This window comes from Cheilinus undulatus, linkage group 15, assembly GCF_018320785.1.
Source record: "Cheilinus undulatus linkage group 15, ASM1832078v1, whole genome shotgun sequence".
In the NCBI taxonomy this organism is placed as follows: Eukaryota; Metazoa; Chordata; class Actinopteri; order Labriformes; family Labridae; genus Cheilinus; species Cheilinus undulatus.
The window spans coordinates 25,269,400-25,295,848 of NC_054879.1; the positions used below are offsets into that span (position 1 = coordinate 25,269,400).

The 26,449-nt window shown below is 39.0% G+C and overlaps 1 protein-coding gene across 1 annotated transcript in view; it reads right to left on the bottom strand.

The window, feature by feature from the left end:
* The window catches only part of abcb6b (ATP-binding cassette, sub-family B (MDR/TAP), member 6b), a 58,339-nt gene extending 36,333 nt beyond the window's left edge, over positions 1 to 22,006 (bottom strand). The window contains exons 1-15 of the mRNA XM_041806364.1: positions 21,998 to 22,006; positions 21,299 to 21,376; positions 20,976 to 21,165; positions 15,122 to 15,214; positions 14,924 to 15,000; positions 14,596 to 14,711; positions 14,400 to 14,521; positions 12,844 to 12,953; positions 12,528 to 12,593; positions 12,275 to 12,400; positions 10,338 to 10,414; positions 10,133 to 10,196; positions 8,501 to 8,586; positions 5,653 to 5,710; positions 5,405 to 5,509 (exon numbers count right to left, since the gene is read on the bottom strand). Coding sequence (XP_041662298.1) covers positions 5,405 to 5,509; positions 5,653 to 5,710; positions 8,501 to 8,586; positions 10,133 to 10,196; positions 10,338 to 10,414; positions 12,275 to 12,400; positions 12,528 to 12,593; positions 12,844 to 12,953; positions 14,400 to 14,521; positions 14,596 to 14,711; positions 14,924 to 15,000; positions 15,122 to 15,214; positions 20,976 to 21,165; positions 21,299 to 21,376; positions 21,998 to 22,006 — 1,377 coding nt within the window. The remainder of the gene's footprint in view (positions 1 to 5,404; positions 5,510 to 5,652; positions 5,711 to 8,500; positions 8,587 to 10,132; positions 10,197 to 10,337; positions 10,415 to 12,274; positions 12,401 to 12,527; positions 12,594 to 12,843; positions 12,954 to 14,399; positions 14,522 to 14,595; positions 14,712 to 14,923; positions 15,001 to 15,121; positions 15,215 to 20,975; positions 21,166 to 21,298; positions 21,377 to 21,997) is intronic.
* Positions 22,007 to 26,449: the final 4,443 nt, after the last annotated feature.

A 26,449-nucleotide genomic window follows, 5' to 3' on the forward strand; every position in this document is an offset into this window, starting at 1 on the left:
AATTAACTGCCCCCTTCCCCACACCCTAAAATCATGAGATCTGTGATGAATGGTATTTTCTGAAAAGCTGAGTTTAATATCGACAGCCACACCCAGCCCTGATTACTGCCAGACCTGTTGAATCCAGAAATCCTTTACATAGAACCGGTCTGACAAAGGGAAGTAAGCTAAAAGATTTCAAAAAGCAACACATCATGGCGCCACTTAAAGAAATTCAAGAACAGATGAGAAAAAAAAGTTGTTGACTTTCATCAGTCTGGAAAAGGTTACAAAGCATTTTTAAGTCTTTGGGACTCCAGCAAGCCACTGTGAGATCCATTATCCACAAATGGAGAAAACTTTGAACAGTAATGAACCTTCCCAGGAGTGGCCGGTCAACCAAAATAACTTCCAGAGTGCATCGATGACTCACCTAGGAGGTCCCAAAAAAACCCCAGAACAACATCTTAAGACTTGCAGGCCTCTCTGGCTTCAGTTCAGGTCAGTGTTCATGATTCAACCATAAGAAACACACTGGGCACGGGATAGTTCTGAGGCCAAAACCACTGCTGACCAAAAAGAACACAAAGGCTTGTCTCACAGTGACTAAAAAACATCCTGATGATCTCCAAGACTTTTGGGAGAATATTCTGTGAACCGACGAGACAAAAGTTGAACTTTCTGGGAGGTGTGCGGCCCATTCCATCTGGAGTTAAACTAACACAGCATCAAACATGGTGGTGGTAGTGTGATGGTCTGGGGCTACTTTGCTGCTTCAGGATCTGGACCACTTGCTGTAATTGATGGAACCATAAATTCTGCTCTGTACTAGAAAATCCTGAAGGAGAATCTGCCCATCAGTATATGACCACAAGCTCAAGAACACTTTGGAATTTCCAAATACATAAGTCCACCTCTGAATGGCTTAAGAAAACAAAATGAAGGTTTTGGAGTGAACTAGTGAGTGTGAGAGTGAGTCTTTCACATTACTCCACAGTAATGGGAAAGACTCACTGCTAAGAACATTTTTAAAAGCAATAGAAGCCTTTTTAAGACTGTTAAAAGCAAGTTGCTTCTGACAGTCTTTAATTGATGTAGATTATAAACACAATAGGGCCCAGAACTGATCCTTGTGGGCAGGGTCCAAAACTAACACTCGCCTCTCGCCAATTACGGGTAGATTTTGTCTCTGGCTGCTAAATTTTTAAGACCACTCACCACTCTGGTGAGTTATTTTTTTACCAGCAAAAAAAAATCATTTTTTTTGTTACTGGAGAACGATACTGGTATTGGCTGGTTTCCTGGTAGAGTAATGTGTATTTCAGGCAGAGGCAATCTTTGGTCACGTAGGTGCGTCAGTCATGACGTCATTCACAGCGCGCCAAGGTGGATAGCTGGTTGTTGCTGCAGCCGTACCTCCTTGCAGTGTTTCCAACTTAGCGACTTTGTCACTATATTAGTGAGTTTTCAGACCCCTCTAGCGACTCTTTTTCAAAAAAGCGACTAGCGACAAATCTAGCGACTTTTTCTGGTGTTACTGGAGACTTTTGAAGACTCTGACATGAAAGCACGTATCGTTGTAGCGCCTCTTGAGCAGCGGTAGCTGCTGTGGGCCCCTCCCCGTCCCAAAGCACTGAAAGGCAGTCCACTCCTTGCGCAGCAGTCCCTCTTAGCTGTGGTTAGAGCAGGAGATGCTCACGCCTCCATGTCCAGACAGATTAACCGTGCTGTGAAGGCACCTAAGACAGTTTTTTGTATTGTCTCTTTTTGGTCCATTTAGATTGTTAATGAAGACTGTATACAAAAAATAAAGTGATCTGTTGTGGGCTCTTAAGTGGACCATAAGGTTTAAAACCAAACCAAACGTAAGAAAACTAAACTTCTAGGAAAAATAGAATTATAAATAAATGATAAACCAAAAATAAAATTTAAAGTAACTCTGCTAGAGTATCTCTTGAGTCATTTTGCCTAGCCCAGATAAAGGAGGGTTGGAACTGTGACGTTATAAAAAAAAAGAATCGACAGAAACAAGTTCATTTGTTGTTCTACACACAATACTCTTTTTTTGTCCCTTTTAGCATACATCATTGCTAGTATTAGTGCATACTATTAAAATATTGATTGAGAATCGCATACAAGACCCAAATGACATGTCAAATAATACTGATAGCAAATTACAACACTTAAAAGCAATTTTTATTTGGTTGGCTGGTAAAATATCTGCCTGGCTGGTAAAAAATTTCACTTACCAGCCAGCCTGGTAACCTGAGACACCAGATGGATGTGTGAAACACATCCATCTGGGAAAGCTTCAATAGGAAATGTCTGAGAAAAGGCAGAGGCTTTGAAAAAAACTCGGAGTATAATTGGGTGAACATTCTGTCTGTCACATCTCTACAGGCCAATGAGAGCAACAAAAAATTTGTGGCGTAGCTGCTATCAAGCTACACATGTGCAGCTACTGAGGAATGATGCGAAACATGGCACTATAGACATGTAAGTACTCAAATTTTGTCGTTTTTGAAAAGAACAGTCGCTCTTTGTTCTCTTTGTACTGTTCTTTGTTCTTCTTTTAACGAAGAAATGTTGTCAAGTTCTGATAAAACTGGCACTTTAGCAGCATTCACGCTAATCTTTTCCTCCATAACTGCACCAGCTCTTGCTGCTGCTTGTTTACGTCATGACTCTGCTGCACCTGAAAGTACTGCCCCTCGTCGCTGATTGGTCCTGTCACTTTCTAACCGACCCCAAACGGTTCAGATGGGAGCTTTGCAAGATGGATTCACCAGTGAGAAACAAGGAAACGGGCATATTCATCTGCTTTGAAAGGTTACCAGCCTGGCTGGTAAGTTTTGGACCCTGCTTGTGGGACACCTTTTATTAATAATCTTTGATAGAATGTTAAACACTGTGATCTATTAAAAGAGTAGTTATAAACCTGGTTTGAGTCAAATCCAGTATTACCAATCTCTGTCATTCACAACCATGATTAACGTATCAAATGCTGTCATAAATCAATTAAAAACAAGTTCTTCTTAGATACAATGTCATCGACAACTGCAGTGGCAGAAGAGATAGTGTGCATGGGTCTAAAACCAGTCTTAACGTTTATTCATTCTTTCCCCACTTAAACAAATAAATGGGTAAGACTTGATTGTTGTCTTTTGTGTAGCCATCCTTATCCAACCCTGTGAAATTTGCATATAAGTTCTTGCATAAATATAGCATGACTCTTCTGCAGAATTTCTGACTTCAGTGGTAATTTGTGTTTTGTTTGGATAAAACTTAGCCAGTTAAAGCCAGTGCATTATTAAAACTTTGAAAAATGAAGCTGACAAACACAAAAACAGGATGAAAACGTCAGCAGAGTGAGAAGGGTCCATTCATCATTTCCTCCTTCTAAAAACCTCAGATTGATAAACAGTCTGACTCTAATTAAAGAGCTGACAGAATGTGTGTGCTTGTGTTGATTAAGAGACTCTCCCGCTGTGTAATTATAAACAAGCATCCTCATAATCATCCCCAGTCTGACGGAGCACATCTGTCACATTAAAACAGGTGCTCATGTGTGTCAGAGCGTGCGTCGTAACCTGTTTGTGTTCTTCTGCTTTTATTGGGATTTTGGCGAATCAGACACAGAGTTTCTTTTAACTACAACTGCAATAAACGGGCTATCTTTACACACAAACATGCACACATACACATCTGGCGTCTGGACTCGTTGCTACATTATTCAGGAACCTTTTACTATGATTTATTCACAGTGTGACCAAAGCTCACACACTCAGCACAGCTGTTTGGATGTGTGTGTGTGTGTGTGTGTGTGTGAGAGAGAGAGAGAAAGAGGGAGAGAGAGAGAGGGGAAAAGTGGAAGTCAAGGTGTGTGAGCCAAAAGAAGGAAACATCCATGACAGAGAGATGAAAGGAGAAGGACAAAGACAGATGAAAGGAGACATTAATGTTAACACTGACTGCAGTTTAACAGAACAGCTGGATGTTTGATGAAATGTATTGAAATCTCCTTTAGAGAGATTTACATGAGAAGATATGTACCAGTCCTTTATTTGTGCAGTTATTATGAAGCAGTGTAAGTTAGCTCAGCTTAGTATAAAGACTCAATAGAGCTTGTGTACAGCCTAAAATTCACCTAAAACTCATTAGTATGTATGTTAGAGATGGATTGGTTTAATACCAAAAGAAGTAATGAAAGGAAACATTGGTGCAGGTATTGACAGTTGGCCAAACATCCGTATCTGTTGTGGCGTATGCCCTATCCGTACAGGCTATTACCTAGGGACCTCTAGTTATTGTGAATTTGAGACATAAAAAAACACAATTATCACCCTTAATTACAGAGATGCCCTGGAATTTTCACACCAAAAATTCCAGACATGGTCGATTCGAACGGGATTAAAAACACAGATGTCCCATGAGATTATTACAAATTACTAGAGGTCCCTAGCTAATGCTAGTCCCATGTTAATAGGGCATAAAACAATAACTTTGGTTTTCACTGAGCTACAGTATATCTATTACGACATATTCATCCATCCATGCATTTTCTTCCAATGATCCTCTGCTGTCACAGTTGGCAGCAGGCTAAGCAAGTCAGCCAAGACATCCTCTCCCCAGTGACATTTTCCATCAGATGAACGCACTCAGAAAACCTCCACAAGGAGGCGACCAGGAAGCGTCCTAATCAGATGCTAAAACCTCCTCAGCTGGCTCCTTAAGAGTCAAAGGAGCAGCGGCCCTACTTTGAACTTCCTCAGGATGTCCGTGCTCCTCACCCTATTTCTGAGGCTGAGCCCAGACACCTCTCCTCAGAACCGGTACCGGTTACTTAATTACCCAGAGCTCATGACCAAGTGAGGGCTTGAACGAAGATCGACCAATGAATTGGGCTTTGCCTTCCAGCTCAGCTCCCTCTACAACATTGCTGATGCTGCACCAATCAGCATAAACAGTATTAACATTTAATATTAAAATGTCTTTTAGTAACTACATCTTATTTTGAAATTTTGTTCTATTATTTCATTTTCTTAACTTCATTTAAACCAAAGAATTACATTTGTTATTTTATGTAAATTACTGTTGCATTTCTGTTGGACAGAATCCTGTGAAAGTGAGCTTTTGTTGAGTCAGTTTGATAAGCTCATAGGCTTCTTTCAGCCAGTGGAAAGTCTGAAAATCACACAAGACTCACTAATCAGTATATAGACTGAGGCTTAAAACAAAAACATTGGTTTCAGTGGCCTAGGGGCCTACTGAGTGTCTGCACCCAGCCAAGATTTACTTTAGCACAGCCTTTGTGGTCTGCTAGGCTTGGTAATGAGCTGAATACTGTAGATTTTTGTTTAAAGGATAAATATAACAAAGATTATAGTTATCAAATCTAGGTATTGATAATTCTTTTTCTTTTTACCTTGGAGATGTCCTGCCCGTCAATACAGATGCTGCCGCTTTGAGGATCATAAAATCTGAACAACAGACGCAGGATGGAGCTTTTCCCTGAACCAGATGGACCCACCTGCAAAAGACGCCTTAAATACTATTGTGCTTTTTATCACTTTCAGATACAGTACCAGTGGACTTATGAGAGGAAAATACAGTATCTTCTGTTAAAATCCAGTAACACCGATCTATCTACTGATCAAACACAATATATCTTACCAAAGCGACTGTCTTTCCTGCCTCCACTGTGAAGCTGACATCCCTCAGAACCTCCATGCTGCACACAAACACAAACATCAGGATCAAAATGACTTCAGTTCATTCCTGTTCATACTTCTTTAACTATAATGATGCTTCCTTTAAGTTTGCTGATAAGATGCATAAACTATATGGGAGAATCAGTACAGAAGAATTCAGATATGTATTGTATGATGACTGATGCATTTGTTCTCATATAAGTCATGCACATCTGGATCTCCTCTATGTTGTTTGGTTAGATAATTCTGGCAAAATAACACAGAGGAATGCACACAGGAGGCCAATCAAGGCATTTAATTAATCAAAAATGAATGAATGTTTTTAGAGTGTTAGTCATTCTGCAGACAGCAGGTGATGGAAACCAGCTGAGTCACTTATGACATCAGGCTGGCTTGTTTTTCAGTTTTAGACTACCAAAATCAATTCTTATATATTTAATAGAGCATTAAAAAAGTATCTTAATTGCATCTATAATATTCATATATTTTTCTGTTTATTTTTTTTTTGTGTGCATTGTGTTAGTTTTGGTTTTATCACCATGCCTAAGGAAATATCAATTGCCATTATCTAAATTTGTCAACAGTTGCAATGGAAATGTCTGATTGCTACAACTATTTGACTTGAGTTAAAGCAACAATATGCAACTTTTTCGCCTGAAAATACGAGTTTCAAAGGAGATTAAAAATGTCATTGACTTTCAACAGAGAAAATGGTGTCTATCTCAGTTCCTCTGTTGCTCTCATGAGAAGTAGCTACAGCTGCATGGCACTGGTTCACACACCAGCCTTCAGCTCAAAAGAAGCCAGGTAGCCCATCTCTGTACTGTTTGACACAATGGCTTAGGCTAAGACATGGAAAAGGGGGTGACAGATAAAGCAAAGAAGAGAAAAAGAGAGAATGGTGGAGCAAGAAGCCAGACTAGAGGAAATGATGGACAGGATTTTATATAATAGTGAGCAGGCTTAAGGCTGCAAGACCAACATCAAATTGGCTACGTTGTTGATGGAGGAGTAATATGCATTTAGGTTGTTTGCACCTGACATGATGTGACAGCACTGAACTCCATATGCAGGAAGTGATTTCGGCTTAAAGAAACACTATCAAAAGTTTTATGTTGTTTGCAGCTGTGCCAATCAATCAAACAGAAAAAACAACTTTGAGTTACTTTTGAGTCCTGAGAGTAGTGACACTTTGAAGCAAAAAGGTTTAAAAAGCTTAGAGAAAAACAGCAGCAGATTCTACAGCCTGGAGGAAAAGAGTCAGACCACAGTCACAGTCCACTTTCCATGAGGCTGTCACATCAGTTTGTCCCTAATCTTGCATATTTAAACAGCAAATGTCCATCCAGCCTTCCTCTTTTGCAATGGGTAATCATTATTATAGAGATCTGGATGATTTGGCTCAGCTCAGTCGTAAGAATCAGTCTTTTTGCTCGCCGACGGCTCTTCATTTGGTACCAGTTTGTTTTTTTGAATATGTACTAAACAACAAAAATGGAAGAAAGAAAACTGATTCTGACTTTTGTGCCCCATCGGGATCAAGTGGCTGCAAACAATCTATACTCCACATGCTGACAGTTGCAAACAACATAATTTGGGCACTTGCTCCGTAGAGCTTAAAAACAGTGCAGTTACACTCAGAAACCTCCAGTGGGCAGCTATGCACACTAAACTGGACCCTCTCATGATGCTGCTTTAAAGGTGTAGTATTGATTATCTAAAAATCAGATTCTAGATTGTGATGCTCGCTTCTGGTTGTAATTGTGGCAATCTAAAGAGCCTTTTTAAAGAATGTTTCAGTTAGGATCACTCTTGTCATACAATGTACCATTTCATTGCAAAATGAATCTACAGTTTTACTTGGCATAGAACACTCTGCTCAAAAGATGCTCCCTGAGTTAGTCAAGCAGCACGCTTTGCCTTTCCAGGGAGTGCACGGCTAGAAACCCCCTTTTGGACGAATACATGTAAGACAATGCCTACTGATTACAAAAAAAATGTTCAAAAGCAATTGATCCATAGTATGAATCTGAATATGAGGGTGCAACAAGCTTTATGTTATAAAGGAGGAGGCTGGGGTGGAGGCAGTTAAGCTTTGCCAGCGGCAGCAGAAGTGTGATTCGTCAGCATTAATGCAAGCAGAGAATAGTGAGAAGGATGTCATATTTAAATACACTACTGTGTTAAGAGAAAATGCTGTGATTGGCTGTGGGAGCTTGGAGGCGATAACTGAGATCAGCAGGCTGTCAGCTGATCACTGCTGGGCGTATGACTACTGTGTCCTGCATGAACTAATGTTGAGCTTCATGTATCTGTTATTTAATCCCTTCTAGGGTACTGTAGAAATATGAAACATGCAATCCAAAATGGCGGAGTCCATAGATGTGGCCTTCCCTATTTATGAAGAAAATGCTTATTTATAAGATGATAGAGATAAAGCAATTTTATGTATTCAGGGGATTAAACACCAATTAAGATAGGTCTACTTATTACTGTTATGTTCTATTTTCTATCAATTTTGTTCCTCTAAATGCTACTAGGCTCAACATCATACTGTGCTTTCAATCTTTATTCATGGTAAAATAAATATAGACAAATTAGGATGAAAATAATGTCTGCAGCGTGAAAGTCAGAGGCTTTTTGTGTGCTGCACATCAAACTATTTCTGCCTTTAAATCGTCAGGGACAACAACCATTTTTAAAACAGCTACAATGGCCAAGCAGACACAGAGTGTTTACTGATGAGCAAACAGTACAGATATTATGAGACATTTTTTAAAAAGTGTGCACTTAAGTTGTTGGCTACACACCCGGGCACGTAGCTGAAACAGACTCTGTCAAACTCCACCTGACCTGCTGTGAGCTGCAAGTCCTGAGCATCCTCAGCATCCTGGACCTGAGAGGAGGAAAGAGGTAAATAAGGGTAACAGATAAGAACAAAATAAAGAGTTTTTAGATTTTTTGATGAATATTATTGACTAAAACATTATCTTTGTTTATGGTATTTTATGTGTATTTCTCCTTTTTATGTTTTATTCTTTCCCTTATTTACTTCCTCCTACATCTCTACTATAATCCAAAATGTCTTCTCCTTGTCTAAAACATGCACTGATTCACTTTTGCAGTGATGGAAACATTAGGATTAATAAATGCCACCACGAAATTTAATTGAACTTGACTGTAAATCAACCTCAGCTTTAACATTGCCTCTCTTTCCTCCCAACCTCCTCCTCCCCCGACTCCCCCTCGCCTGCAGCTTCCCAAGCCAAAGAAAAGGGCCGCTGTGTTTTTAAGGTGCTCTAATGCTTTTGTGCACATTCATGTGGCTGTTTACCATATCAAGGGCCTGTGAATGTAGGAGCCTTTAGTGAGGCAGCCGGAGGACGCCTTTTCCCACCGAAACACACACAAAAAGTCAGACATACACTCACACAGACCGACACGCAGAGTCTTGTGTTTTAGTGTGTATGTGTGCACAAATACGCACAAACACACAAAAGTCACACACAAACACTTGTTGACCCTCTAATCCGCTGACCTCTGACTGTGTGAGTTTTCTGTTTGCAGCGGGACAGAAGCCGACTGACGACCATCAAAAATACTCAATGAATATTTAGTTACTCATCAACAAATCTGGCATTTAATCAAGTTTATACTTTCATTTTATAGACATGCTTATCTTTATACCTCATTTCAGATCATGCAAGTCTTTAATTATGGTTATTACTTTGCTGACTTCTTATTTTGGGCTTATAAACACATTACATAAGACTAATTTTATCCAAAAGAATCCTACTACACCCATTATTACTGTACCTAAAATGCCATTTTATCTCTATTCATAGTAATTATATTAGATTAGCTGAGGATTGATGAAATGATTGCCAAACAATGAGAGAAATATTTAAAAAGTATGGAATAAAATAATGACTATCTATAAAGTAAATTATTCTGTCTTTAAACTAAACACATGCCACTTTACAATAAAGTTTACAGTTATTATTGCTTGAATCCACTCAACCCAAAAAAATGTTGTGCAATTCATATAACAGAAAGTATTTGGTTAAAAAAGTTGAAAAAAGGTTAAAAATAAAGGCCATATTTTCAATTTGGAAATGTTGAAAATTACAAGATCTGCCTATTTTAATGTAAACCATTGGTTTATGTTTTCATTGAAGTGAGTGTAGACTTTATGTAAGTGGATAAAACTATCTACATTAAGTGGTCTAATAGCCTTTAAATTTGTCATTTTGAAAAAAGGACAATTTCTTTTCTTATGCAGGCACCCAAAGTTTATTTTCTAACAAGGCTGAGGAGAACCTTTTTTCAATTAAAGCCTCCATTTACTTATTATTCCATTCAAATTTTCCATTTAATGTGACATTAATTACAGAAACTTCAAAGTGTAGCACTATATGCCCAATAAGTTTTATATGACTCACCTCCTTCTGTTCATTCAGCAGTGCCAACATGTTCTCCATGTCTACAAATGCACTCTGAATCAGCCTGCAGAAGCACAATGATTGTAACAGTGGACATGGTAGTAAAGGTTCGACTTAATGAACAGTTATTAGTAATTTAAGAGCAAGAGATAAAGGAATGGAAATCTGTATTTCAGCATTAATATGCTTTAATGATCAAACTCACCTGTAGTAAGTACCAAACCAGTTCAGTGGAGTGTATAGCTGGATAATGTAGGTGCCAAACAGAACATAATCACCAACCTATGAAAATGTAAAAAGATAGTTCAACACAAGTCAGAAGTCACAAAATAAATATTTCAAATTCAGTCCAGTCCTCTACAGCCCAGCCCAGACAAGTCCAGTCCAGTGCAATCCAATCCATTGTAATCCAGCCCAGCCTAGTCTAGTCAATTCAAGCTGTCCAATCCAACCAGTCAAGTCAAACCAAATTCATTCCAATCAATCCAGTCCATTCTAACCCAACTGATCAAGTCCAGTCCAATCCAATCTAATTCAAGCAGTTCAGTCAGATTTAATCCAAAGCAGTCCAACCAATGAAGTCCAGTTCATTCCAATCCATTTGAGTCCCATCCATTCCAGTCCAATCCAGTCCAGTCCAATCCAACTAGTCTACTCAAGTTCAGTTCAATCCAATCCAACCAATGAAGTCCAGTCCAGTCCAATCCAATCCACCCCACTGCAATCTAATCCAATCCAATCAGATCCCACCAGTCTACTCAAGTTCAGTCCAATCCAACCCAACCAATCAAGACTAGCCCAATGCAGTACAATCTAGCTTAGTTTAGTCCAGTTCCATCTGGTCCAATCCAATTTGCTCCAATCCAGTCCAGTTCAACCAGTCCAGTCAAGTCCAGTCCAATACAATCCCACCAATCAAACCCAGCCCAGTCCAGTTGTTTACAATCCAATCTAATTGAATCAAATCCAATTCAACCCGTCCAGTCAAGTCAGTTTCAATATAATCCAACCACTCAGCCCAGTCCATCAAATCAAGTCTGGTCCACTCTAACCCAAACAAGTCCTGTCCAGCTCTGTCCTTTTCAGTCCTGTCCAGTCTGATTCAATCCAATCCAGACCAGTCTCCAGTGTGTTCCAGTCAGAATGTTCTTATTCTGGATTTAACCAATTGATTTGAATGATAGATTATTCTAGACTAGGCAGATAGTTTTACCATCCCAGTCCTGCCCATCCAGTCTAGCAAAGTGTAGTCTGGTCCGTCCAGCCTACTCTTGTCCAGTCAATCCAATTCACCCTGTTCCAATCCAGCCTGTTCCATTCTAGTCAATTTAATCCCATCCAATCCAGTCCAGTCCAATCGAAACCAAATTTCCTTTGAATCTCATTTAAAATCAATAAAAGCTGCTCAAAATGCTGTATAATCACCCTTTAATACCATACTACCTCCAAAACTAGCACTGAGGTGGGATGGCTTTGTCCCCATAGTGGACCATCACGGCATTCAATGAAGATGAGATGTCTGAGGGGCGTAAATAACTGCGCCCTGAAGTCATGGTCTGAATGGGTGGCTATTGAAGTCACATCCGATTGTTAAAGATCACTGAGGCCAAAATAAGTAGCCTAGGTCATGCTAGAAGTGTTCAGGTCAGGTCTGAGTCTCGGAGGTCAAATTTAAATTATTCAGGTCCATTTTTATCAATTGTTAGATCATCTTCAAGTTGTAAATCTGGATCACAGTCAAGTTCAAGTCACCATGTTTGGGTAGAGTCTCAAGTTTTCAAATAAAAGCAGATATTTTAACCCTTACTTTTCTATACTTTTCCTGACAGTCCACATGTAAAATTTCTGCCAAGTAGTTGGACTGCCCTGATGTATGAATACAGTCAAAGTATTCAGGAAAACTTCTAACAAACAAGTGGACAATGTTTGAGGACATTCATATTATGCAGTTGTTATGTAATGGATTGAATCAATCACATAAAAGAATCTCCAAATTGAGCACTGGGGTAACAGGACAAGCATCACGTTTCAAAATTAGGAACCTTAAGACTTTAAGAAAAAACAGTTGAATCTATCTGATTTTGTTTCCTACTCTTGCTTGCATGGCACGCTTTCAGGGCATCCTTTACTCTTCAGCTGTACCTGGAATTTACCCTCTGAGACCAGGTGAGCACAGAGCAGAGATCCAGCCAGCAGACCTGATCCTATAATGACGTTCTGCGTTTGATTCAGCAGAGCTAGAGAGGCTGAGCTCTTCCACTCACAGTGCTGCAAAAACACAACCACAACACGATTAAAAGAGAATAATGACTGAAAAAAATGCAATTAGATTATTTTTGCCTTTCAAGCATCTCAGAATACAGTCTTTACTTTTTTTGTCTACATAGGAACTTACCTGATACTTCAGAATGGCTTCTTCAAAGCAGCAGACTTCATAGTCCTCTGCACTGTAATATTTCACCTGTGGAAATAAATAAAAACAGACAGTGAAGTGAAAGCTGAGCTGAAATATCTTCACAAGAGATATTCAGGTGATAATGACCGTGTTTAATCATCATGAAAGTCTCTTTAGAAACAACACTTTATGAAAATTCATTTAACAAGCCTCTATTCTCAGTAAGAGAGCTCAGTTTTCCTCAACAAAGATAAAATGTAGACTTATTTTTCATTTATAAAAAGTAAAAATAGAGAGGTAAATGTGTGTAATTTACAGTCTCAAAGTTGAGTAGTGAGTCGACAGCTCTGGACTTGGCCTTGTTGTCCTGATCGTTCATCTCTCTCCTGTATTTGGTTCTCCACTCTGTAATCAGGATGGTGCACGCTGCAGGTAGAGTACAGTCTGGTTATTATCAAAGTAAATGTCTTCACGTACTGGGTCCGTTTTTTTCAAATGCTTTTTTTTCGGATTTGTAAAAGGAAAAAACATCATACCCTCGAACCATGTACACCAAGTCTGTTGCATTTTTTATTTGCCTTCACTGCAAAAAATCATAGAATGTGGCATATTGTTTTGTACTGTGAGGCTGTGGCTCTGCAACTCCTTTAAAGTCATTCTGGATCCACCTTTCCTTACAGAGAGTTTCTTTCAGTACCTTCTCATGCAACATGGTGCTGTACCAAATTGGAGAGATGGAGAACTTTTTAAATCGGTCGCTGTTATGATCAGTGAGTAGGCTATAAACTTCTGCCTTTATCTGTTCAATTTCCATAGTTGATATCTGCGTAATACATGGGCAAATCACAATGTTTGAAGTGAGGGTTCACTGAGAGAGGGAGAGAGAGACGGGAGGGGGGCGAGTGAGAGAGATGGAAGCAGTAGGCGTTGACCGGAATCATCAGTCACCCATTTAAATGACTTGGACTGTTGCAAAAATTTGCATAAAATTGAACCTGTTCGGAAAACATAAAGACGGAGGAATATTTCGACATCAGTGTGGAAACATGATTAGAACAACATCAGATCGATTTCCTTTTTTTTTTCTCTTACATGTAAAAAGTTCGGATGAAAAAAACAGACCAAAAGAACTATTGGTAGGGCAAAGTCCTGACGCAAACAAAATATTATTTTTGTCTTTTTAGCAGTCATCAATTCATAAATCTGTGACATCAACTGGCAGAGATAGATGATGGATTAAAACTCAATCCCTATGAATCCCAAGAGTCTAGGAGAGGAGATCGAGTGAGTTTGAGGGAGGTTTTGCAGTGTTTAGGAGTCTGATGGCCTGTGGGTAAAAACTGTGAGAATGGGCATCACATTGATTGTTTTTGATGCATTCAAGGAAGTCATTAAAACTGAATGCTGATCTTTTATCTTGATTTGACAAAACATTTAAACTGTTTAACTTTGGCATCAAGATAAATGTGAATAGAACTATCACCTGGCTTTTACATGCTTCCGCAAGGATTCCAACTTCCCGGCAAAGTAAGTTCAATGGTTGGTCAAGAGTTACCTTAACCTTTGACCTTCTACTCACACGACTTTCTTAATACAATAGGTGCATAATTGACATAAATACGTAGACATAAATAAAATAAGGATGTTACTTTGGAGGTGAGACTGATATGTATTTGTTCAACTATTATCTCTTGACAATTACTCAGTGTTAGTAATTATTATTTCATTACATGAGAAATTCTAATCATGACTTTATCTTGCACAGACAGTTACTTACAGTAGGTAATTACATTTTTTGTATTTAAATCACCAGACTGTGATGTACAGTAATGGAAGTAAAGAAAACACTTATACGGTAGACGATCGACTCACTGAGGTAGAGGAGCATGCAGGTGAAAACGATGAGTCCAAACCAGATGCTGAAGTATGAGACGAAGTAGATGATGGCAATGATGATGTCACAGATGGTGGGCAGGATGCTGAACAGGATGTAGCTAAAGGCAGACAAAAATACAACTTTGTCATTCAACTACTTTATGTATTTTTTTGATGTTTGATCCTGTCCTACCTGAGCAGGTTGTTGATGGAGGAGGTTCCTCTGTCGACGCTCCGCAGCACGTCTCCAGTGCGCCTGTCCAGGTGCCAGCGCAGAGACAAATGGTGAAGGTGGGAAAACAAACATACCTGTATTTTGGAGAAACATAGAAACAGCATGTCATGAGTCTTTTCTTGCAGCTTACTAGTTCCACTCCACTTCATCTCAGAGGAAATTAAAGTACTTTTTCCTTTTTAAGTGGCTTATTTACAGTGAAAAATAAGGTTTTAAATGAAAACATGATGCTTAAAAAGTCAGATATTAAAGTTCAAGACATAAAAACATGGGTTCTGAATTGTACCTGAACACTCCGGCTGGTAAACTGTTGAACTTTGATCCAAATGAACTGACGAAGGTTGCTGATGAAACCAGACGTTCCTACAATAAACAGAGGAAGAAGAAAGCACAAAGAGAATCAAGCCACTATTGCTCAAAGCTTAGATTTAAAATATTTGAAATTTAACACCGATACACATACTGATAGTTCAACATAACAGACCTGCTCCTCCTCCCTGCAGGAACTTGAGTAGCGTGTAGATGCAGACGGTGGAAATCAACGAGGTCCAGCTGCCTCCTGCAGAAAGCTCATTCACTGTTGACACACACACATAAAAACATACAGCACATTTTGTCTTAATTGTTACAGTAATGAACTTGATTTTCACATGGAAAATCTGCACTTCTGCATTGCCTAATAGAACCAATAAACCAAAATTAGGTCCTTCCTTTCTCCTGCTGACTTCGTAAAAAGTCAACCATGTATTTCCAAGCAAAGTGACTTGGTTTTAATAACATAACCCTCTCCCCATCAAAAAGGAGGGATCTGTTATGGAAATTTCCAGTATTCCTGGCATTTCTTATACTCCAGATATTCTATTTTGTGGCCGAGGTCAAGATGTGTGTATGGTCAGGAGTGGAGGCTCTAGGAGTCTCTCCTCTTCTCCTGGGTGGATAGTTTATACTCACGTGCTTGAGTTAGATGAAATGCTGTTTGTTCCTATAGCTAAGGTTGTTTCCTCACAGCTTTTATGTCTGTGAAGCTTAGACAGAGACAGTCTGGCTCCAGTGTGTTAGCTCATCACGTCCATCACATTTTGAGTTATGATCAGGGTTAAGTTTGAACAAAAGACGTAAGAGGGACAACTTTGGGCTTCGTTGGAAATCTGGCTTCAACCTCTAATTGTGTTGATGCCGTTAGCTGTGTTTCCATTACCCTTAGAAATACACAAAATCTAAATAGCGCAATAAAAACGGAGAATGGAAGCACCTGAATTCGGAAAAATGCTCAGATATCACCAAAACATTTTTATGCTCTCATGAGGAGGTTTTTCAGATGTTTTGGTATAGAAATATTTTTGTACCACAATCATTTAGATCCTTGGTTCCCAACCTGGGGTCCGGGACCCCCCAGGGGGGGGCGCCAGAGATCTTAGGGGAGGGCGCGAGGCTTTGTCTGCTCTGAGGCTGCCAAAACTAGATTTGCAAATATTGACTAAAACCATGATAAAGCAGTTATAAAGTAGTTCATACAGAGGTCTTTTGTTGAGAAAAGTATGCATGGACCTTTTATAGGGTTTTATCAGTGGAACAATTAAAATCTATGTTGGTTTTTGTCAGCAATGTGTCACTTTTTCTTCTCTCTTGGGTCCTAGGGGGGCTCCGCTTTTCTGAGGAGCATGTGGGGGGGGGGGGGCTCCAAGGAAAAATGGTTGAGAAACACTGATTTAGATTATATTTAGGAAAAAACTCACTGCGCGCTGATTGGTGCATCTCATCTGATTGACTGATAGCTCGACAGGCAGAAGCTCCGTTTCTGTCAACCAGAATGCTAGCTAGCTAGCTGACAGGAAGTCCAGCTTTGTGGGCAGTTGAGACTGCGATTTCATTATGGAGCCTGCCGCGGATTAGCTTCTAAAGCAGTTTGAGTCCCCCTATTGTAAGCAGATGGCTGATGTCACACAGGCTTTGTCCAATTCTTTCTACAGTCTATGGGTATTATATGGCATCTTATCCGCTTGCTGTATCATTTATACCTTATCGCATTGTATCTTACTGCATCCTATCGTATCTTACCAGCTCGTAAAATATTGTTTTATGTCTTAACGTATCTTGTTGTACTGTAATGTATCATAACTTTTGGTATCATATTATAATATATCACATTGTATCTTATATCGTATTGGACAGTATTGCAACATATCATATGGTATGTAAGCGTATCGTATTGTGTCATTTCATTTTTTTGTTATTGCAGCTTATTGTATTGAATTGTACTGTACCCTATCATATTGTAAAATATTGTGTAGTTTTATACCAAATCCTCTCCTATCATTAATGCTTTGTTGTATTACTTCATATTAGCCTATCACATTTTATTAAATTGCTTTATACTGCATCATATCACAGCTTATTGTATCCTTAGTGCATCATATTGTGTAAGTGGGACTGCATTGTACAGTACTATATCAAATTGTATCTTACTTGCATCGCATCATTTTGTATTGCATTGGGATGTTTTTTATTGTGGAGCATCATATTGTATAGCATAACATCACATTGTATCATATTGCATTGTGAGGCATTGTATTTTATTGTATTTTTTGTTCTACCATTAGAGAATATTTTTTATTATTGCAGCATATTTTACCAAATTGCATTAAATTGCATTGCATAGTAAGGTAAAATGTTTCCATGCCATGTTCAGAGTTCTGGGTACTTTTATCGAACACTGACACAGTCATAACACAGTTACAGACACTCCCCTCTCTTCCACACATCCCCATCTTCATTCATTACTATTTCATAAAAGAGGAAAGAGGAAATAAGAAAAAAGACAGAGATGAAGAGGAGGAGAAAGGAAGATCCCATTAGATGGAAACAGCGAGTGAAGAAGAGCAGAGATAATTCCTTAGAAATAAGGATAAAATAATAATATGTGTGTATTTTACTTTCTTCAACTGTGTAGTGCGTGTGTGTTTTCAGTGGAGGGTGTTTTTTGCTTTTTGGCTCTGGGTGCTGGAGTTGGAGGGTGGGAGGCGGGGTCGCACCCAGAGACAAAACGTCCGTTGTACCGGTGTGTTAACTCCACGAAAAAGGCCGCTAATGCCCGCTAAGCATGACTGGCAGGAGGGGTGACCTCCCAGAAAACACTATGCTCACACACTCACATAAACACACGCACATCCACACCAACAACCCCCCCGAAGCCTCTTCCACGCCTTCCTCATCACACAAAGCCGCGCTCGGCTTCATTTTCGCAGCACTGGCTCACACTTTCATGTCTCTCCAGAAGCCAAACTGCAGTTTTTTGTAAAGAGGAAAAGAGGCTGGAGACAAATGCAGAGCTGACTTTCTCTGAAGTGGAGACTTCTGGGTTGTTTTCTTGTGGTGGATGCTGTCCTGGGTACAAAACTGGGTACAAAAGGCCCTGGCAAAGGATGACTCTGCTGCAAAAAGAAACATTCCTCCTTAAATTTTGATCTGAAGTTCAGTTGTCAGGATCTGACTCTGATTTACTTAAGTTATTCAAATTTTTATCTTAAATCTTTCTTCCAGTAATGTACATTTTTTAGAGGTTTTTTGGCTTAACTCAGGCCTCAAATCAACATTTCTTGGAAGCAAAAGTTCACCTCATTCCAGATCCTTGGATCACCCACCCACATCTCTGATCTTCTTTTTCTTATTATTTGCATGTTATAGCCATGCTTAGCTGAAGTTCACTTTCATCTTGATTGATTTTGGAATGACATTAGGGAACAGAGGGTTCACTGCTGGAGCAATCTTATCAACAAAACCTACAGAATAAAAATTCTGATTATCATCCACTTTTATTAAGCAATGGGCTGGTTCCCCAAGACTGGTCAAAATGAATCACTGCAGTATCAGATTTCTACTCATACTCATACTTCATAGTGTGGATCGATCAGGGGGCCCATTTATAAACATTGCATAGGCACAAAAAGGGCCTTGAAGTTGGCGTGCACCACTTCCCACGAAAAGTTAGTGATCTATAAAAAACAGACCTGACAGAAAAATGTGCACACCTGTAGGCAAACTCTGACCCATGCATACAAACTTTCTAGAGGCAGAGGGAAACTGTTGACATGTGATTGTATGTTAATTCATCTAACCAATGAAATTAACTAAATAATAAACTTTATTCCACTATCAATGTCATCATAAGCAGACTGTTTTAAATTATTGAATGCCTGGTGAGCCATATATTACTTCCAAATATGAAAATGTGTTAATATTTCAAAAGAGACAATTTGCCGCACACTAATAATGACCTTATTTTGAGCGAACAATGCATTTTGCTTGTAGCTTGTAAGCTTGCTCTGCTCAGCTTCCTTTTAAAGGCAATGTTGCTCACAGGGCAGGAATTGTTGGAGATTTGGTTTAATGTTAAATACATTTAAAAGTCATATCTGATCCAACACTGTCAGATTCATGCTGCAAAGCAAGTCCACACTGAGTTGAAAATTTGCGTGCATGAGCTCTACGTGTACAGGTGTACGTACGTTTGATAAATGAGATCCACAATGCTGTGAAAAAAGTATTTATCTGGGGTGGAGATGACCTAGTGGTTAGGTTGGGCCTTAGCACCCTGGCCCTCAGCCTGGGTTCAAGTCTTGCCTGTGGCTCTTTCACCGCATGCCATTCCTTCCTTTCTTGTCCTTGTTTCTGGGATAAAAAAGCCAATATGAATCTAATTTTTTTTTTTTTTTAAGTATTTCCCTCTGGCTGAGGGTGCTCATGTCGCACAAAGAACCAGACCGAGTAGAAACTTATTAGAACACATATCATCAAGTAGTAAAAAAGCAAAACAAAATGTGACAGCAAGTGGAATCAATAACATTAGCACAGTTCCAGCCATCCTCTGCTTATCTGAGGTTATGTCACCGTGGCAGCAGGGCAAGTAAGTCAACCCTGACATCCCTCTCACCAGCAAAGTTTTCCTACTCCACTTGGAGGATTCAAAAGCATTTCCAGATAGGATATATAATCCTTTTAGTCAGTTCTGGGTCTGCCCCAGGATCTCCTACCAGTTTGGACATACAGGATTTTCACAGGGAGGCGAACAAAAGTATCCTGATCCGATGCCGAACCTACTCAATGGCTCCTTTAAATGTGAAGGAACAGAGACTCTACCCCAGTCTACCCTGGATGTCCAAAATGTCTCTAAGGCTGAGCTCAGCCACCTTCCTGTGGTTATTTCGACTACTCATGTGATGACATAGGAAGAGATCAGCCATATTGTCAACCTGCCACTCTCAGCCCATTCCACCTTCACTTATGAATAAAATCCAGAAATACTGAACTTCTTCATTCAGAGAAAAGACTTACTGCCCATCTGGAGAGAGCAGTCCACCATTTTCTAGCAGAGGACCCTAGCCTCAGATTTGGAGGCAGGGCTGACCTGAGGCACTAGTCAGGTAAGCGACGGCTTAGACCCTTGTCACTACTAGGCTGCCCCCAAGAGTCCAACCTGGTTCAACCTACTTCCACTGCAAGAAATGCTCAGAAATGGTATGATATATGCTCTAAAACTACACTGGCATCAGTCAGAGACAGCAATGGAAGCAGAGGGGGGAAGCAGGGAAATGCTATATAGAGAGTAAAAGTCACAAAGGCATGTCATTTCCCCTCAGATTTAAGATAATCTTGTGAATATTTTGTATCAGAGAATTCATACTAAGCTGTTTCTTACCAGCAACCCTGACAGCCAATAAGAATGGAGAATGTTTAGGGGCCCCATTTAGGCTTGAGCCTGCCCTGCTTGGAGGTGCTGACCCTCATCCTAACAACAGCTACAGTTGCATACAGAAAGGAAGAAGATGGAAGCAGCTGATCCCTGCACCTTTTAAGGAGGAAATTATACTTAACATTGAAAATATAAGGTTTCTGATAAAATGTTTATTTGAGTTTAAATTGGCAAAATCTAATCAATGAAAAACAATCAAATCTGACTGCTGCATTACCGAACGTCATCTCTGATGATGTTAACATCTTTATAAGTAATTAAGGACACCAGAGGAGGACCATCCTTCAATAAATTAGAGAATACTGCCATCTGGAGTTTAAACTGTTAAAATGCAACATAGAGGCTCACATAATTATGCCATTTTAACAACTTGTTTAGCAATGAAACTTCATTCTCAAGGTTTATCAACGATGTACTTGTAATTTGGTTTTATTTTAGTTCTAACTTTGTATGTATCATGAAGAAATCCATATGTATATTACTTAAGAGGCAACAATCTAATGCACGCTCATTTTTTATGTTTGTATGCAGGATTTATTCTTCATGTCAAGTCTTAGGTTAGTGTCTCTTCTTGATTCCATATTCTTACCGATGTTCTTGGAGTAAACAGGCACTAACACATTAACCAGCCGCTCAGCAGCCAGCAGGCCCAAACACAGCAGGACCAGTCCCTGCAGAGCCACGGAGCCTTTGGGCCAGACGTAAGGCAGCAGCAGTCTCACCTTCCTCCCAAAACCCTTCCACGCAGAGGGGGAGGATGACGGAGAGGTAGGGTTGATCTGGATAAAGGAACAATGAAGTTTTACTGTCCTGCTGATTATATTTGAAATGTTACACCCTAAGTGTCAGTTTCAGCTGTGTTCCCAGATTTCTAGAAGAGTAACAAGGAATAAATGACAGAAATGAACTCACCTCAACATTTACATCGCTGCTCTTCTCTCCTCTTTGACTCTTTATGTTGCTGTCTGCCATCTGACTCAGCTCCAGTAACTGTGGAGTAAAGTCACAGTCCTCAGTCACGGGATTACAAAGAAGTATTTGATTAACTGGAGCTGTATTAAGAGGTTAACTTGCTGTGATTGCAGGTCAGAGTGACTACACAACCACACAGTTATGAACACACATCCTTCTGTTGTGTGTTGAGCTTTGAGTTTAAAGTAGCCGAGGTCAGCGATTTGCTTTGACCACTGAGTGGGGCGGCATGTATGTGGCAGAGAGAGAGAGGGAGGGAGAGAGAGAGACAGGGTTTTGATTTTGTTTGTTTGATTGTTCATCTGTAGGACTGTCAGTGCTACTTTTTTATTACTTTAGATTTTGATTATTAAGGGATTCAACATATTTTTAAATTAAAAATACCTTTAAGTCTTTGTTTGTATGTGAATCAGTTCTTCTGAATGTGTTCATTAGTGACTCAAACTCAAAGAGATGTATTCTAAGATCCTGACTTTTACATTGATTATTTAAATGAATTCTACCCTGCTACACCATTGTGGTCTGAAACCATGACTTCAAGCAAGGAGACAGCTTCATAGGGTTTATTCTGTCAAATACACTGTTTAACACTGTTATACAGTAAGTGATATGCAGGAGAGCATGTACAAAATGACTCACTGATGTCATGATCCCCAGCCAATATGACTGTAAGTTGAGTTGCTTTCTCTGTCTGAGTAACTCAGTTAACAATTAAGACATTTAGTCTTTCCTTTGATTTTACTCTAGAATCCGTACTCTCTTAAACTAAGAGTACTTCACTTCCTGTTCATCTAAAAATCTGCTTTTATTGTGAAATAAAAGAAGGAACAAACAGGCAACAGCATTAGCTTCCCAACTGAAAAAAAGGTACTTGGCACAGACGGAGAAGTATGTACGTAAAATATGTAAAATTAACTTTAAAAAGTGAAATGTTTGAACTCAAGGTTCAGGTGGCTTCTGACTTGTCCACTCAGCTAACTGTGATTATTTTTTAAAGTAAAATGAGATTTTAAGGAGCAGTGGTTGACTAATTTTACAACACTGTGGCTGCAGGGAGACACTAAGGTGAACAAGTGTGTCTTAAAGGACAAAATAGCATTCCTTAATTTTGCATCTTAATCACATTATCACTGCAGGCCAACATTAACTGCCCAGTTGGTCCTTTCTACGGAAATATTAAAACACAAAACAAGTTTTCAAAGGTCACAAATCTGAATGCTGGTCAAGAAAACAGATCATGTACAGAAGCTCTTACAGGACATGCATCCAAACATCATATTTCACTACATTTTTTTTCTGATAACTAGTAATCATTTTTTTTCTCAAGATCCAAACTTCTTAATCTTATTTTTCTCGGATAGAGACATGGTTTTCTCACATGATAATTTGTAAAACGATGTAACCTAAATTACCCCAGTATTATGATGAACAGGCATGGTTATCTTGAGAAAATGAGACAAATTGAGAACTCTAGAAATCAGCCTTAATGTGATCATTTTGACTAGAAAACAAAGCAAAAGAAGTCTGGATGAATGTCCTTTAAGGGCTTCCATATTCACACAAAAAGTCGCCACAAATAACGTAAATCAGTCAAACAAAATACTTTAATTTTTAAGGCCTGAAGTCCACCAGAAAACTCTGAAGAGTGTTTTTATGGGTGAAAGTTGACTGCACATGGCAGAGAATAATCTCACTGAACACTTCTGGGTTTAAATCTATTTCTATTGAAATAAATAAAATCAAATATTTAATAAGTACAATCATTTGGCTCCGCTCAAACTAATTATAGTGATCTTTCAGTGTGCAAACAGTGAAGGGTCATAGGTAAACTTAATCAAGGCTTGAAAAAATGAAGCTAATAAATCATATTGGTGTAGTTACTGATGGAAGAAACAGTAGTGAACAAAGATACAGTGATATTTTATTTTATTCTTCCTAAAATCTTTGTCTTAACATCCTGAAACAGAAGGTCAAGTCTCCTAAAACTGTCAAGTCTCACTGAAATGTGAGTATTTAGCTCATCATAAGGCTCTTAATTAACTTGCTAGTTCTATCATACTTAATCTTTTACACCACAGTGTAGACGTTCAGACACAAAACTGAACTGATGTTCACCCGGTAGTTAAAAGAAACCAAACAGAAGTGAATAAAGAGTAAATAAAAGCCAGATTTTAAAGAGAAAGAGACCGTTAGAGAGGAGGGAATAAAAACAAGCAGGTTGTTTATTAGTAAAGAGTAACAAACCAGCAGGTCGATGGAGTAAGAATAGGCAGAATATACAGACGTGTGCTAAATAACACACAACATGAAGCAGAAATGTTCAGCAGGAAACGGCACAGAAAGCATTCAACAGGAGCCACCACGGTGCAATGCGGCTCAGCAAGCCAGGACTGATGCATTATGGGATAAGTACTGAATTTACACCTGGGCAGAGTTGAACTCTCTGGAGAAGAAGATCTGATGTTCTGCAATAAGTAGTAATAAATCATGGTTAGTGATTAAGAACAGTCACTTAAGTAATTTTGCAACAGATGCCCTGAATGCAGACAAATATGGGATTATATGTCATATTATTAAGGTTTGATTTGCAGGCTGAGATGGAAATTATTAAGAAGTAATCATGGATTAAACCTTAACAGCAGCAGCAGCACAAAAGTAATATTACTGATGAAAGTGGATCAAAAAGAACAACACAGAGAATAAATATTCCTTAATATTGGCAATTTTGCGTTTCAGTTTTAGCACTGTAGGTGCCTTAATTTGTTATAAAGTAAAGTTTAAATGCTTGGATTTTATTTAATGAAACTGCATTTTTTTCACTGCTGTTTTACCCCCTACACTAATTTGCAAACTAAAACTGGCTGTTAGGCCAGACTTAAACTTTAAAAAAACGAACGGCATACCAACATAAAAGCCATAAAGCTCAGTTGACAAGAGCATCCATTCTGTTTACATTTGAAACCTACAGATCATTTTTGTTCTCCAGAGAGTTAAAACCAGGCCTAAACTGAAACAAACCAAAAGGTGAAGCTGCTCAACCTTTACACAGAAATTAATCTTTACATACTGTACAACACTACATCATCATCAAAACTTACTTCTAGTGTTTGTTTGAAATCAAAGGGGCATTCTGGGAAACATTTGAACAGACAAACATGTTTGTCTTTACAGGAAACTACTAGCGTTTTCATTTTAACAAGACAGTCGTTGGGAGAGCGTACATGTTCTGTTGAAATGCTGAAATCTTTTGTGTTTTAATGGCTGGGTTTTACTTCATGTAGACCCTGAGTGCTAGGCTAAAATACTACAGGCCTATTTTAATAGTGGGATGTAAACACAGATAAATGAAGACCTCAGGCTTGTTTAAAGTTTTCAGCTGTGAAGGTTCATTTGTGATTGAACGTAAGGCAAAATACGCAGGGAACAATTCCTTACTTTAAGCAGAAAAAGAAATAATGCACAGTTCAAACATGTAAATCACAAACTGAAGGCAGAGGGAGAATTTATGGATGTGATTTCTGTGGCAGCTCAACAACTCCACACAGACATGACTCTTTTGGCTGAATAGACTTACAGGTAGGAATTTCTCAAGTTCATGAATCAAAATGTGCACAGTATGGAGGCCCAAAGTGTTCAATAATTGATAGTAACTATAACCTGACACACCAGATGGATGTGTTCCACACATCCATCTGGGAAAGCTTCAATAGGAAATGTTTGAGAAAAGGCAGAGGCTTTGAAAAAAATTTGGAGTTAAGTTCTGATAAAACTGGCACTTCAGCAGCATCCACGCTAATCTTTTCCTCCATAACTGCACCAGCTCTTGCTGCTGCTTGTTTATGTCATGACTCTGCTGCGCCTGGAAGTACTGCCCCTTGTTGCTGATTGGTCCTGTCACTTTCTAACTGGGCCCAAATGGTTCAGATGGGAGCTTTGCAAGATGGATTCGCCAGTGAGAAACAAGGAAACGGACGTATCCATCTGCTTTGCAAGGTTATAGTAACTAGGGATGTCAAAAGATATTGATAATATGAAGTAGATCTTACAGTGTGCTGATTTTTGAATCACAAGAATGCAAGAAGTGGCATTTTATGATGTTAATTTTTAGATTTGGATGGGCAGGGATTTTGGTGTTACCTCTGTCATATATGCTGTTGCCACTGCAGTGTTAATGTCTGTGGGTGAGTTCACAGGTCATTGGGTCAAGAGTTTTAAGATATTGTTTTACTTGCCTGTTTACTTGTGTTGTTGCCTATTGTACAGTGATCACAGCTTGGATTGCTTTGCTCTTGCTTCTGGTGATATATTGTTGATTTTATCTCAAACACTTCTGCACCATGAGTGAAGTTATCCACTGAGTTGGCACTTCCTGCCTGTGGTACAGGATGGTCTGAATACAAACTCAGGGTGTCATCTACCTCTTACCTTGCTAAGCCACAGTTTTTTTAATGCAAGTTGGCCATCTTTCTTTAGCATGAAAAGTGTCATGCACCATGTTAAAAAAAGAAATTATGAGTACCTAAAATGTATTTATTTAGAATAATCTAAACTCAGGAAGAGTGTTAAATTTAGCACATTGAGAGTTGAATTAACACTGAGGATTTTGCTGTGTCCATTGTTGGATTAACTTTGGTTCAGTGTAAACAAGTTAGCACCTTGTAAAGTGTGAACTTAAAGGGGACATATTATGAAAAAAAAAATCACTTTTTCAGGCTTTTCTAACAAAATATGTGGCCCCTGCCTGTCCACAATCTCCTCAAGTACCAGAAAAACCCATTTCCTCTCCCCTCTCTTTTACCACTTTTAAGATAATGAGTGCTGAAACAAGCCGTTATCAGATTTTCCCCTCATGATGTCACGTGGGGAGTTAGTGATGTCATGTGTTCTTTGTTGTGCCTTTACTTTGTAATCTGAAAAGGGAAATAAACCTCTGCTAAATTAGAAGTAGTGACATTAGCTTAAATAAATATAGAGCCTTTTCCTTAAAGATTTATTCCACAATGCAACTTTCTACCAAGTAAAAATACTACAAAACAAGAAAGTCAATGAAGTAGGGAAAAAAGTTTGGTTTTAAAATTTCATGGTGAAAAC